Source organism: Camellia sinensis, chromosome 8 (genome assembly GCF_055761805.1).
Source record: "Camellia sinensis isolate YWXY chromosome 8, ASM5576180v1, whole genome shotgun sequence".
In the NCBI taxonomy this organism is placed as follows: domain Eukaryota; kingdom Viridiplantae; phylum Streptophyta; class Magnoliopsida; order Ericales; family Theaceae; genus Camellia; species Camellia sinensis.
In genome coordinates, this window is record NC_138968.1 from 7,946,930 (window position 1) to 7,960,829 (window position 13,900).

The 13,900-nt window shown below is 36.7% G+C and overlaps 2 protein-coding genes across 4 annotated transcripts; one reads left to right on the forward strand and one right to left on the reverse strand.

The window, feature by feature from the left end:
- Positions 1–35: 35 nt before the first annotated feature.
- Positions 36–2,493, reverse strand: LOC114300476 (NADH dehydrogenase [ubiquinone] iron-sulfur protein 6, mitochondrial). Its single transcript, XM_082884627.1, has 3 exons — positions 2,133–2,493; positions 491–575; positions 36–332 (listed from the first exon to the last, which is right to left on the reverse strand). Exons 1-3 carry the CDS (start codon positions 2,313–2,315, stop codon positions 214–216), a joined length of 387 nt encoding a protein of 128 aa, XP_082740753.1. The 5' UTR covers positions 2,316–2,493; the 3' UTR covers positions 36–213.
- Positions 2,494–4,375: 1,882 nt separating this feature from the next.
- LOC145788598 (pentatricopeptide repeat-containing protein At5g27270-like) lies at positions 4,376–13,293 on the forward strand. Of its 3 annotated transcripts, none has more exons than XM_082884623.1 (8): positions 4,376–5,007; positions 6,028–7,451; positions 7,557–7,868; positions 9,706–9,810; positions 9,893–9,980; positions 10,149–10,270; positions 10,765–10,829; positions 12,046–13,293. In XM_082884623.1, exons 2-8 carry the CDS (start codon positions 6,032–6,034, stop codon positions 12,622–12,624), a joined length of 2,691 nt encoding a protein of 896 aa, XP_082740749.1. In that variant the 5' UTR covers positions 4,376–5,007; positions 6,028–6,031; the 3' UTR covers positions 12,625–13,293. The 3 variants fall into 3 exon arrangements, 2 of the variants coding, with proteins under 2 accessions (XP_082740749.1, XP_082740748.1); XR_014339016.1 differs by having other exon boundaries at positions 4,382–5,007; positions 6,044–7,451; positions 10,149–10,292; XM_082884622.1 differs by having other exon boundaries at positions 4,382–5,007; positions 6,044–7,451.
- The last annotated feature ends 607 nt before the right edge of the window (positions 13,294–13,900 follow it).

Consider the following 13,900-nt stretch of genomic DNA (forward strand, 5'->3'; position numbering starts at 1 on the left):
ATTTAATCCAAAAAACTCAAACCACACACAGTGAATAGTCCTACCAAATTCTTATTCTGCTGATAACAAAAGCATGCAAGCATTATTGGTACAAAGATTTCTTGAAACTACAGTTTAAAACACAATGTGAAGAAATTTCAACATTATCCTGGTGATTATCCCCCACAAACCCGTCATGGTTGATTATCCTTGCAGAATTTATTTTCAGACTCATTAGTGGTGATGGTGGCCATGGTCTTGAACATAGCGTAAACCACAATACTTGCAGATAGCTAGCTCATCCTTATCAAGGCAAATAAACTCAATTGGATGCCCAAGTGCAGGATTGCTGTCTGCAACCAGAAATTAGTATGAACTGAGGAGACATTTTCATAAATACAAAAATAAAAACCCCAGACAAAAATGAGTCGGTTATTCATATAATCCACCCGGTTACTTTTTTACCAGAACTATTACAAAAGAGAGTTCACACTCAGAAAATAAACTTAACCTCCTTCGCAAGCAACAATTCTGGCCTCAACCTTGATGGGTGGAACTTCATTGATCAACTCCATGGGAGATTTCTTGCTTGTATCCTGTCAACAATTATAAAGAAAACATGTATATATTCTGGCAATAACGTATGATTGTCTCAAAAACAAAAATATCCAAAGTGAGAGAAAAAGAAAATAAAAATTAAAGGGAGAGAGAGAGAGAGAGAGTAGGTATTGATTCTATTGAAATGTATATTGATTCAACTCCATCTAAAGGCAAAGTTAATGGCAGTAATGATCGCTGACCTTCTTCATGGAATCAGAATCAAAGAAACTTCAATAGAAGATTCACAAACTCAAGCTTTCTATGGAGAACCAAAATTTTTGATTGTTGTTGTTAGCCTTGTTTTGGGTTGTTTCCCCTTGGCTTTGTATTTGGCTGTGCTTTTTTGTCCCCGTGGGGTTTGTTTTGAGCATCATTGTATATCCTTTTTCTTTTTGGCAATAAAATTTGCTTGCTTAGAGAGAGAGAGAGAAGGAAAGACAAGAAATTAACGTTCAAAATCATATGCAATGCACATCCGACAAGAAGAATTTCATCTATGGGTAGAACACAATGTTAAACATGTGGGATACAAAATGGTTAAGATTACAATTTCCAGCATGCCAAGAAGCTCTGGTTAGAAAGAGAGAAAAGAGAATCCATTAGAACATTATTTAAGCTCTAATTTGGTTTGGATGATAGAAGATGACTCAAAAGTTTAAAACAAAAATGGCTTAGGTCATACAAGCCTATGTAATGACCATCGGGGATGCTGGTAACTTGGATAATGTACCTGATTTCCACACGGAAGAGCAGGATTCACCACTTGGGGGTGTGCTCCTCAGAGCTGCACTGTACTCCTGTCGCTAGACTCTGCCTCCTACTATGAGGGTGTGGGTGAGGTTCATTGTTAGCTGGTGGTGGGTCCCTTCCTTCAGGTTAAATTTGGTCGTCAATCGGCTACTCTGGGGTCAGGGCCTACAGATGCTACTCTGGGGTCAGGGCCTACAGATGCTATAATGTCTCCACGGAGCGTCTTTTTTTTCCAATTAAAAAAAAATACAAGCCTATGTAATTGCCAACTACTTGTTTCCAAAAACAGAAAAATATATGTAGTAAATTTTCATAATAAAAGTAATTGTTACCAAAAAACAAAAGAAAAAAGAAGTAATGAATTCCTCCTAGAAGAGGTTAGTTATGAATATCCACCTTGTGAAATTTGAATTCATTCCATCCGTAAATATCAAATTGTCAAAAACAAAAGTTTTAATCAATGCAAAATAAAACAAAGGGTGTCGACCAGTGCAGGTCTTGTTTCACTGGAATAGACTTGTTAATTCTCTTCCAATTCCTCTTAAATTCTTCAGATGGCATAGTTGTTCTCAATTTATTATTATTATTTTAATTTTTTACCTCTAGTGAATTAGGGATACAAGGAAGAAAAGAGAAGATTAATCAAAACAACGAAAAACGAAAGAGAACAAGGCCACTTTGAATCTAAAACCTAATACCCAGAAATTCCCACAACAGTGAATAGCTAAAAAAGTGAAAATAGATCTGATAATAAAAGATTAGGGATGAAGAAAATCATTGGAGAATGAAATAGGAAGGAATACCTGCATCCATTTGGCAGTGTGGGTGGTGATGACTTCACTGCTAACGAAGCTGCTGGTGGCGGCGGCGGCGGCGGTGGTGAGAGTTCTCGAGTTTGAAGCGAAATTGGATGTTGATGGAGTTAGGAGGGTTCTCATCAGATTCGACGCCATTTTGTACCCCATTTTTCTTCCGTATGTTGCCATATTGCCCTAGGCCCCAAGGGAGAGACACACAAAGAAAGTGATGCGAGATATAAAAAAATGATGGTGGATGATTCGGATTAAAGACTTCAACTTGAAGGAGTCCAGGGCCTCTCCTTGCAAGTTTGTACTTGCGTCCGTCCTTGCAAGTCTTCGGGTCTACTTTTAGACCTAATTTTGATAATTCGAACCGTTTATATTTTATGATTTATTCAGTATATTATACCTGTAAAAAATCAAGTTGATCGGATATCAGAAAGTATGTGTTTGAAAAATTAAACTAAACACTATTTTTTAAAGAATTTAATAAACAGTTTTCCGAACATATGCTTTCTGATATCCGATCAACTTAATTTTTTACAGGTATGATATACTGAATAAATCATAAAATATGTACGGTTCGGATTATCAAAATTAGGCCTAAAAATAGACCCGAAGGCCTGCAAGGACGGGCGCAAACACGGAAACTGCAAGGAGAGGATCCTCACTCAACTTGAAGGGGGATGTTATGGGTCGGGTCATATGGATCCAAACCTGTGACCAATCAGACCTTGGTTGCTTCCCAAATCTTTAGACCAGAATTGATACACATCTAATGTTCTTTTGGTTGGACGGTAATGGGTGATCAGAATAATTTATCTCACCTTAATTATTTTTTTTTATTAATTAAAATAAATTTTGAACGTAATTAAAATTTATTAATTAATTTAATAATTTATTAATAAAAAGAATCATTTATTATAAAATTAAAATTTTCATAAAATGAGATGTAATTTTCATAATTATATATGAGATAAATTGTATTTTAAGTAAATTTTAATAATTATATTTATAATTTATCTTAAAAAATTATTGTCTTTCTCCCTTTCTTTCCATACGTTAAATACGTATCTATTTATTAATTTATCATGAAATGAACTATTTTAGTAGTCTACTAAACAAACAAATTTAAATATATATTTTTTAACCTATTTAAACTCAGATGACTAACTCAATTCGATCGGCGAACATCCCTAATTACATGCAAATATTAGAAATAAATTAAACCCGATTAACATTTTCATGCAAAGGTTGGGTCGGGTGTGGTTCAGAATCTGGGTAACTAAGAGAGACCCGCACTTTTACGAGTGACCCAAAAAAAAATCTTAAATTATTATTTCTCGACAGTTGTCTTCGTCCCTCCCTCTCTAATCCAATCGAATGGCTGCTTACTGATAAGTCTGAGCAGGGCCGGCCCTGGCCTAAGGCCAATAAGGCTTGTGCCTTAGCCCCACAATTTTGGCTCAAAAAAAAGGTCTCCAAATTTAATAAATTGTTATAGGCTTAACTTTTTTTTTTTTTGGGACCAATTTAAAGGATTCCAAAATATTTTATTGGGCCATGTTTGATTTAATCCATATTTATGTGGTTTAGCCCATATTTATTAAAATAAAAATATATAAAATAAATAAATAAAGTATTTGGGCCTAATCCAAATCATACATATAATATATAACATTGTTCACTTAATATATAAAAGTAAATTTTAATCTATAATTTTAATGATTAGATATGCAAATATACTTAAATAAAAAATTTATAAATACTTATCATTTTAATCATAAATTTTTTATTAAAAAAAAATATGTTAGAGAGTCCCATTTTCATAGTTGCCCCCACAAATATCAAGCGCGGCCCTGAGTATGAGGAGTCCAGATCCCCTCCTTGAGCCCCTCCTTCATTCCTTCCTTGCAGGGGCCTCCGGGTCCACTTTGAGGCCCAGTTTTGATAATTCGAACCGTTCATATTTTTAGATTTATTCAGTATATTATACCTGTAAAAAATCAAGTTGATCGGATATCAGAAAGTATGCGTTCAGAAAATTGGGACTACAAACTATTTTTTAATAAACAGTTTTTCGAACACATACTTTATGATATTCGATCAACTTGATTTTTTACAGGTATGATATACTGAATAAATCTAAAAATATGAACGGTTCGGATTATCAAAACTGTGCCTCAAAGTGGACCCGAAGGCCCCTGCAAGGAGAGAATGAAGGAGGGGCTCAAGGATCCCCATTCGAGTCTGAGACTCCTCCATTGCCATTAAACCCTTTCTTTCTTTCTTTCTTTCGTAACCCAAAAAAATCAACCCAATGGAAGCCCTCAAGTCCTCCTTTATCTCCACGACAACCCCTTTCCAAACCCCCCCATATTCAAAATCAAAATCCTCCTCAAAAACCAGAACCACCACAATCTTCTTCAGCTCAGTCACACCAGACCCATGGACTCTCAGCGACGGCAACAACAAAAACAAAAACATCATCAAACCAAAACCCAAATCCAAGAACCCCAAAAACCCACTCTCCGACGACAACGCTCGTCGCATAATCAAAGCCAAAGCTCAGTACCTGAGCGCTTTGAGGCGTAACCAAGGCTCGCACGCCCAGACACCCAAATGGATCAAGAGGACTCCTGAGCAGATGGTTCAGTACTTGGAAGACGACAGGAATGGTCACTTGTACGGCAAACATGTCGTCGCTGCGATTCAGCAGGTTCGTAGTCTCTCCGGGAGGCCCGAAGGCTCCTACAATATGAGGGTAGTGATGGGGTCTTTTGTTGCCAAGTTATCTTTTAAAGAGATGTGTATTGTGTTGAAGGAGCAAAAGGGTTGGAGGCAAGCTAGGGACTTCTTTCTTTGGATGAAATTGCAGGTGGGTGGGTTTTCCCAAAAAATTCTTTATTTTTTTGCGTTTCAAAAACAACCCATAATTGTGGTCGTGATTTTGATAAATCTTACTTAACTGTCACTTTGATGGACAATGAAGGTGGTTGATTTTGATAAATTTCATCTGGGTTTGCGAGAATTTCGTCTTCCTCTTGTTTGGTTAAGCGTAAAGCTTGAGGCAAAATATAGTGATTTCTTTCATATCTTGTTCGGATAGAGACTACCCAAAATGTTAGTTATCACCCATTTTTTCCTCTCCCAATCTCTTCGTTAAAATGGATTTTAAGAGAAACCAGTTTCTCTCCAAAAAAAAAAATTTCATTTCCCCCATTCCAAACAAGTGATTAGAACCAAGAAAATTGATTTTTTTTTTTTTTTCTTTCTTTCAAATCACTCAATCCAAATGGTCTGTTAGAACAAAGTTGATATTTATAATGGTTTAATTTAGCTTTGTGGAGTAGCTTGTTTGTGCCTTTATATATGAGTTTTTCAGGAAATCATTGGTCTGCTAAATTTATATTGTTATTCTGGTATTCTTTGTTATTCTTTGGTATCAATGCTGTGCTGCTGAAAATTTGAGTGAAATTAGATTAGGGAAGTAATCTCCTCTCTGCATACCAAAGGAGGAACAGTACTTTGGGCCCTTTCCAACGCATGTTTGCTCCAAGAAGGACGTAGAAGTTGTTGAATTTCTACCACATATCTATTTATATAGTTAAATGTTGAAAGCTCGACCTAGATTCCACCATAGTTCTTTCTAGTCACAGCCACCCTTTATGTGCTGTATGTAAACTGCTCTCAAAGTAGATGGGATTAGCGGGAAAAGAGGCCAAATCTTTCTTAATTCCTCGATTTTGATTGGGTGCTATGATTTTGAAGAGATTTAATGACGACTGTAATAATGGCATTTGGTTTTTCACTTCCTTGAAACAAAATCTTATACGTTCCACTTTGTAATGTAGTTTATGGAAAAGAACCTGCACATATTAATTTGGTGTAATTTTAGTTTTATGCTTGAACAGTTAAGCTACCGGCCCAGTGTTATTGTGTATACAATTCTTCTGCGTATATACGGCCAAGTTGGCAAAATCAAGCTTGCTGAACAGACCTTCTTGGAGATGCTTGAAGCTGGGTGTGAACCAGACGAGGTTGCTTGTGGTACCATGCTGTGTGCATATGCCCGATGGGGACGCCACAAGGCTATGTTATCATTTTATTCTGCTGTAAAAGAGAGGGGGGTCATGCTATCTATTGCAGTTTTCAATTTTATGCTCTCATCTTTACAAAAGAAATCACTCCATCGAAATGTTACAGAGTTGTGGAAGCAAATGGTTGATAAAGGGGTTGTTCCTAACCATTTTACTTATACTGTTGTCATCAGCTCGTTTGTGAAAGAAGGTCTCGCTGAAGAAGCTTTCAAGACGTTCAATGAGATGAAGAACTTGGGTTTTGTACCTGAGGAGGTAACATATAGCCTGCTTATCAGTTCAAGTTGTAAAAATGGTAACCAGGATGACGCACTCAGACTTTATGAAGACATGAGATCACGAGGAATAGTTGCGAGTAATTATACATGTGCTTCTCTTCTAACCCTACATTACAAAAGTGGGGATTATTCTAAAGCTCTTTCCTTGTTTTCGGAAATGGAAAGAAATAAAATTGCCGCTGATGAAGTCATATATGGCTTACTTATTAGGATATATGGCAAACTTGGTCTTTACGAAGATGCCCAGAGAACTTTTGAAGAGATTGAGAAGTTGGGCCTACTTAGTGATGAGAAAACATATATAACAATGGCTCAAGTACATCTCTACTCGGGGTATCTAGAGAAAGCTTTGAGTACCATGGAACAAATGAGCTCTAGAAACATTTGGTTTTCAAGATTTGGTTTTATTGTCTTGTTGCAATGTTATGTAATGAAGGAAGATTTGGCATCTGCTGAAGTTACATATGAGGCTCTATCAAAGACTGGACTTCCTGACACTGGTTCTTGCAATAACATGCTCAATTTATATTTGAGACTGCGCTTAACTGAAAAGGCCAAGGATTTTGTTATGCAGATGAGGAAAGATAAAGTAGAATTTGATGTGGAGCTTCTCAAGACTGTTTTGAAGGTATATTGCAAGGAAGGGATGGTAGGAGATGCAGAGCAATTGATAGAAGAGATGAGTACAGGTGGACACTTTGAGGACAGTAAGTTCATTCAAACATTTTCTATGCTAATGCATGGACAATCAAGGAGACCGAACAAAGCTGAAGACAGCTTAGAGCGCTTGGACCAACCTGTTGCTATAGCTTTCAAGCTGATTCTTACTCTGTATTCAGCTGCTGGGAATTCCAGTAAGACAGAAGAAATACTTAAATTGCTTATCAAGACTGCTAATGGCTTGTCTATAGCCAGTCAGCTTGTTAATAAATTGATCAAAGAAGGTAAGAATAACTCACATGCTTTGTTTTTTTGGTTGATGATGGCTTAAGTACCCATCTGTGCTCTCAATATTTTGAATTTCTAATTCAACATTAATTTTATTGTAGGCGAAATATCAAAAGCAGAATGTCTTTACAAGCTATTGATTGAGCTAGGCCGCATCCCAGAGCATGTCACAAGTGCTTCTATGATTAGTTTTTATGGAAAACAACAAAAGCTTAAACAAGCCCTAGAAGTTTTTCAAATGGCTGCCGGCTCCCCTACAAATGCAAAACCTTTGTATAATTCAATGATTGATGCATATGCTAAAAGTGGTAAACCAGAAGCTGCATACTTGTTTTACAGGGAGGCATCTGAGGAAGGGCAGGATTTGGGTGCTGTTGCTATCAGCATGCTTGTCAATGCTTTAATCAATGGCGGTAAGAGTGGTGAATTCAAAGAGTATATAATATTGCTCAGTGGATGATACAATTGGGGCTTAGACTATTCAAGATACCATTGCTTGGAAATAATTCTTAGAATTGAATAATAAGCCACTTCGAGTACAGAAGATTTTGTGACGTGATTTATTGGTATAAGAATGTAGATTTTTTATCTTTATCATTCTGAAGATTTTGTGCTATGGTGTATACGTTTTGCAGATGATATCGTGTTAGTAGATGAGACTAGAGAATGAGTTAACACTGAGTTGGAGATTTAGAGAAAAACACTTGAATCTAAAGGATTTAGGATAAATAGAACTAAGACAGAGTATATGGAGTGTAATTTTTGTAAAAGTCACAATGGAAGTAGAGGAGAAGTGAAGATTGAGAACGAATAACTACCTAAGAGTGAACATTTTCGTTATTTATGATCAATTATCACAATGATTGGAGAGATTGGAGCAGATGTGGTCCACAAAATTAAGGTGGGATGGTTTAAGTGGAGGAGTGCATCTAGAGTATTGTGCGATAAACGAATATTCGTTAGACTAAAAGAGAAGTTCTATAAAACAACTATTAGACCAGCGATGTTGTATGGGATGGAATGTTGGGAAACTAAGAAACAACATGTAGAGAAGATAAGTGTTGCTGAGATGAAGATATTAAGGTAGATGTGTGGCAAGACTAGAAAAGGCAAAGTTAGGAATGAGTATATTCGAGAATGGGTAGAAATAGTACCGATAGAAGATAAGTTGAGAGAGAATAGATTGAGATGGTTTAGTCGTTTACAGAGGTAGTAGTGAAGAGATGCGATACAGTGACGGTTGATGGTAGTGTTAGGAAAAGGGGTAGATCTAGATTGACGTGAACTAGTGTAGTAAATAGAGAGATGACTCTCTTTAATTTGACTAAAGAAATGGTCTTGAATAGAGTCAAGTGGAAGAGAAAGATTTATGTAGCTGACCTCATTTGATGAGACTTAAGGCTTGGTTTGGTTTGGTTTGGTTTGGTATCATTCTGAAGATCCTCCAGTTATTTCTAATTTATGACCTCCTATATATCTTATTCTGTATACAATTTTAGTACTATCTGCTTTCTAGGTGACTGTTGAGGATACTGTAAAATGTTCCTGTGGATACTAATTAGTTTAAAATAAAGTCTTTAGAGTTGTCCCCGATTAGACACTAAAGGATCACGGTGTTCAAGGTTTCTCTAGTTCACTGATAGTTGACTGACTTTGTGGATATCTTTCACTGCTGAGACAATACAATTACGATCTGAGGCATAGTTCACGTCAAGATGATTCTGAATGTATGTTCTCCAAATGCCTTTATGTTTATATTGTTTCTTTGGAGATACACTGCCATTCTAATACTGCATTCAGTTCTAATCATCATTCCTTTTAGCTTTGCTCACTCACATGTGCACTGGTATCAGAGGCATAGGAAGTCCCTAGCGTAATGGTTCTTAAAATCAGGATCCTACATAGGATCATTGAGAGGTCTCGTGGATCAGATCATAAAATCATATCGAGGATCATAAGATTCTTCTTTTTGTTAAAAATGAGGTAAAAATACAAGGATGATTCATATAAAAATAAAGTGAAATCACAAAAACCCAGTGATCGTAAATACGATCTCATATAATCCTAGAGGATCCTACTTGCAAGCCTGCTATAACACTGATTGTACAGTGATTTGGATCATTCTGACATTTTAGGATGGTAGGATCGTACAATCTTACAATTTGGATCGCGATTTTGATAACCATGCCTATTCGTTTAGTATGTAAATTTTTTTAGCTTCAACATTGATGAGTGATAATCAATTTGCAGGAAAATATCGAGAAGCAGAGAACGTCATTCATGGTAGCTTTCGCGACAACTTGGAGCTTGATACTGTAGCATACAACACCTTTATCAAGGCAATGCTGAAAGCAGGTTAGCATGGTCATTTTTCTCCATTTAGTGCAAAACTTATAGCCAAAAGAAAGATTAGGATGACACACATTAGCATTCACAGGTAAATTGCATTCCGCAGCCAGCTTGTATGAGCACATGCTTTCCTCGGGAGTTGTTCCATCAATTCAGACATATAGCATCATGATCAGGTAACTGCTTGACTCTCTGTCCTTCTAAAAAAATCTTTAAAAAAAGAAAAGAAACGATGCACCGCCTGAAAAAAGAAATAATATTAATAATAATAACAATGATGAAATAGAAGAAAAAAGAACTTGTTTATCTATTCATTTTGGTGAAGCAGTTAATAATGGTTGCAGTGTATATGGACGAGGCCGAAATCTGAATAAGGCTGTAGAGATGTTTAACACAGCTCGAAGCATGGGTGTGTCCTTGGATGAGAAGGCATACACCAATTTGATATGCTACTATGGGAAGGCTGGTATTGATTTCTTTCTGCCTTGGTAAAAATAGAAGAATTATTTTTTGCATTAGTCTCATGAAAATATGAGAACTTACTTTTAATTCCTGATTTTGTAAGGGCTTGCAAGAGATTCTGGAGACTTGTGAGATTTTATGTTAGATTGAAACGGGATAGACAGTTTTACTACTTAAAGCATAGTTACTTAAAAAGGACTTGCTGATCTTATAAAATAGTAGATTATTGTTCTCTTCATCTAGCATGCTTGGTTTCTATTGGGCTATGCTATGTTGGATCGTGTAGCTGGTACTATGGTTGTGAAAGCTTCTGGAGTTATCTGACTTGCCGTCATCAAGTTATATGCTAGATCTATAATTATCCAAAAAAATGAAGAAGTTATATGCTAGATCTACTTCATTTAGCCACAGTTGTTGGCTCTTATGATAACCATCATATTTCTTCAGTGCTTGAGATTATTGCTTAATGTCATTATATTTTTTCCGCCGACTTTGTAGGTAAAGTTCATGAAGCATCCTTTCTGTTTGGCAAAATGCAGGAAGAAGGAATAAAACCTGGAAAGGTATGGACATCTATTCTGCAAAATTTGAAATATTTATGATAAAAGAAGATGCAGCCGTGGTGTTGGTAATAATTTTACAGGCTAGGCACTGTGTGAAAATGTTTGATGATAATGCGGACCCATAATTCCCATGAACTCATTGGACCCCTAATTAAGTGTTTAGGAAGCCTTCTAATCAAGTTGAACCTTCTAATTCAATTCATTGTGGATCACCCATTAAGTACTTGAGGAAACATAATGTGGTATTAAACCCCAAGGGGTTGGTCCGATGGCAAGGCCTTGGGTCGTGGGGGTGTGCTCTCTCCAAGGTTTAGGGATCGAAATCTCATGGATGCTAACAGTTCCTTAGGGCCATCAGACTAGGAAAAAAACCCTTAAATTAATCGTGGTGCACTTAGAAAATTCCTTGCCGAGGGCCTGCACAATCCTGAGGATTATTTAGGCTTTAATCTGGGCACTCTGATGCCAATCAAAAAAACATAATGTGGTATTAAACAATTGGTCGTCACGCCTCATGACCAACAACATTTTTCAATAAAGAAGACCCAATTGCAATGCCCTCCCTCAATGGTGTATTATGTGTAGCAGGAAAGAGTAATCAATGGATCATTTATTTTCGCATTGGCCTTCAGCCTTGTCTTTGTGACATTGGTTATTCCAATTGATGGATGTGTTGGGTGGCTCTAGCTTCTTGCTCCCAATTACTTTGACTCTAGAGCTTTTGGTACCAACAAGAAAGCCAAGTCTTTGTGGAATGCGATCTTTTGTTCAATTCTATGGGTTATGTTAATTGGTTAGGGCGTAATGCTAGGATCTTTGAGGACAAAGTCGAGACACTAATTCTCTTTGGGATAGAGTGTTTTTAATCCTCTTTTCAGTTTCGGTTTCGGTTTCGGTTTCCTCTCCATTTAAGGGATTTCTTTATTTTTGATTTTTGAGGATAGGAGGGCAGTGCGTGACTTATAGTTTGTTACCTTGATTAGATTTTCCTTTTTGTCTCTTTTGTTTTCTTTGGTGGACTTTTTGTCTCCCACTTTTTTTGTATTTCTTTTTATTTTTGCTTATTAATATAATCACTTCTGTTGCCAATCCCAAAAAAAAAAAAAACATAAACAAACAAGCAAAACAAAAACAATTGGTTGTCACTGTCCAGTACAATTTGTTGACTGTCATACTATCGTTATGATGCTTACATGATTATCTTGGGAAAATGCAGGTCAGCTACAATATTATGATGAATGTGTATGCTACTGCAGGACTTCACTGTGAAACAAAGGAACTTTTCCTAGCCATGCAGAAAGATGGCTGCTTACCTGACTCCTTGACCTACCTAGCCCTTGTTCAAGCGTATACGTTGGGACTGAAATACTCAGAGGCAGAGGATGCCATTATTTCAATGCAGAAAGTAGGATTTCCTGCTTCCTGTGCTCATTTCAACCTCTTACTCTCAGCTTTCGTAAAAGCTGGTTTGATTCAGGAAGCTGAAAGGGTTTATGGTGAGCTCATTAGTACGGCCGGTTTAAGTCCTGACCTGGCGTGTTGTCGGACCATGCTGAGAGGTTACATGGACTATGGACATGTGAAAGAAGGCATTTCCCTATTTGAAAGCATAAGAGAATGTGTGGAACCAGACAGGTTTATTATGAGTGCAGCTGTGCACTTGTACAAGTCGGTTGGCATGGAACTCAGAGCTGATCAAATTTTGAATTCGATGGACAGTTTGGCGATCCCATTCCTGAAAAACCTCAAGATTGGGTCAAAGACGAAAGCTCCCCAAGTGTCAGAACTAATTTAGCAATGCTCCATATGGAAAAGGTGTCTAAAGATGAACAAGCACTGTATTGTGTACCAGTGGTGATATGATTGTATTTGAGACCGCTGTGTTGCCAATCATCCCTGACCTGTTGTGAAGACCAACGACTACTGAAATGTTTAGAGATTGGAAATTTATTCATCATAAAGATATTCAAGTTCGATGATCTCAGGACTTCAGAATCAAGCTGAGATAGTGATGGTATGACAACAGGCTCCCACTTTTGCTGTCATGTTAGCCAATGGATTTGGAAGTTTTGCATTCACTCTGATTCCCATTTGTTTTGCTGTCATGTTAGCTAGCTAATGGATTTGGAAGTTTTTGCATTCACTCTGATTCCCATTTGTTTTGAATGTTCACCTTATGTGATGTGGTGATGGGAGGGGGCTTTGACAAAGATGATGGCATTGTCGATACTTCCTGCATATAGTGTGCTGCGCATGCATTTACAAGCATGAGCAGCCAGCTTAATTGGTGGTTGATTTATGTGTTCGACCTGGCAGTTGTCATGGTGATTTTTGAGGTATACATCTAATTTTTTTCTGAGACATTTTTGTATCAGATGGACATGTACAGTTAACAATTATTCTTCTTTAATTACATCTGCATGTGATTAGCCACATCTAAAATTAGAAATTACTTTTCTATTAACGTATTTGTGCGCGCCATTGGTTTGCCTTTTGTTATTTGTTACTTGCTACCTTGGGCCATCCAAGATGTGTTTATGTGCTAATTTCCACAATGTGTTAACATAACAAATGATCATGAGGTAGTTGAAAAGCCTCTCCTCTTGTTCCATGAGTTCGGACTTCATTATTCCCGCTGTAAAAGTCGTGTTCGTTGTTCTCTCTGGAAAAGTTGGGTCTGGTGTTGTTTTCATATGCACGTCTCTTTCATTTTCTTTTATTTTTCCCTCATTTTCTTTTTGGGTGTAGGGAATAAGCTAACCTGCGATTAATCAAATATGTGGTTTACCATGTCTTTGCAAACATCTTGAATTTGTTCTTCAGCATCAAACCCATATCTCACATAATTTGGTTTGATTTTGAGTCCCAAGAAATAATGGAACCACATTTCTCAAATCCTCATCAATTTTTTTCCTTTGATAAAAGATGGGAAAGTTTATGAATTAGAAATATCCTACCATTTTTATATTTTCTTTTTTGTTTTTTTGACCTTGCAAAAAGATGCTAAGAAACTAAAATTAAAATGATGAAAGCTAAAAATGTTATTTTACCCCTTATTGTTAAATTCTAAT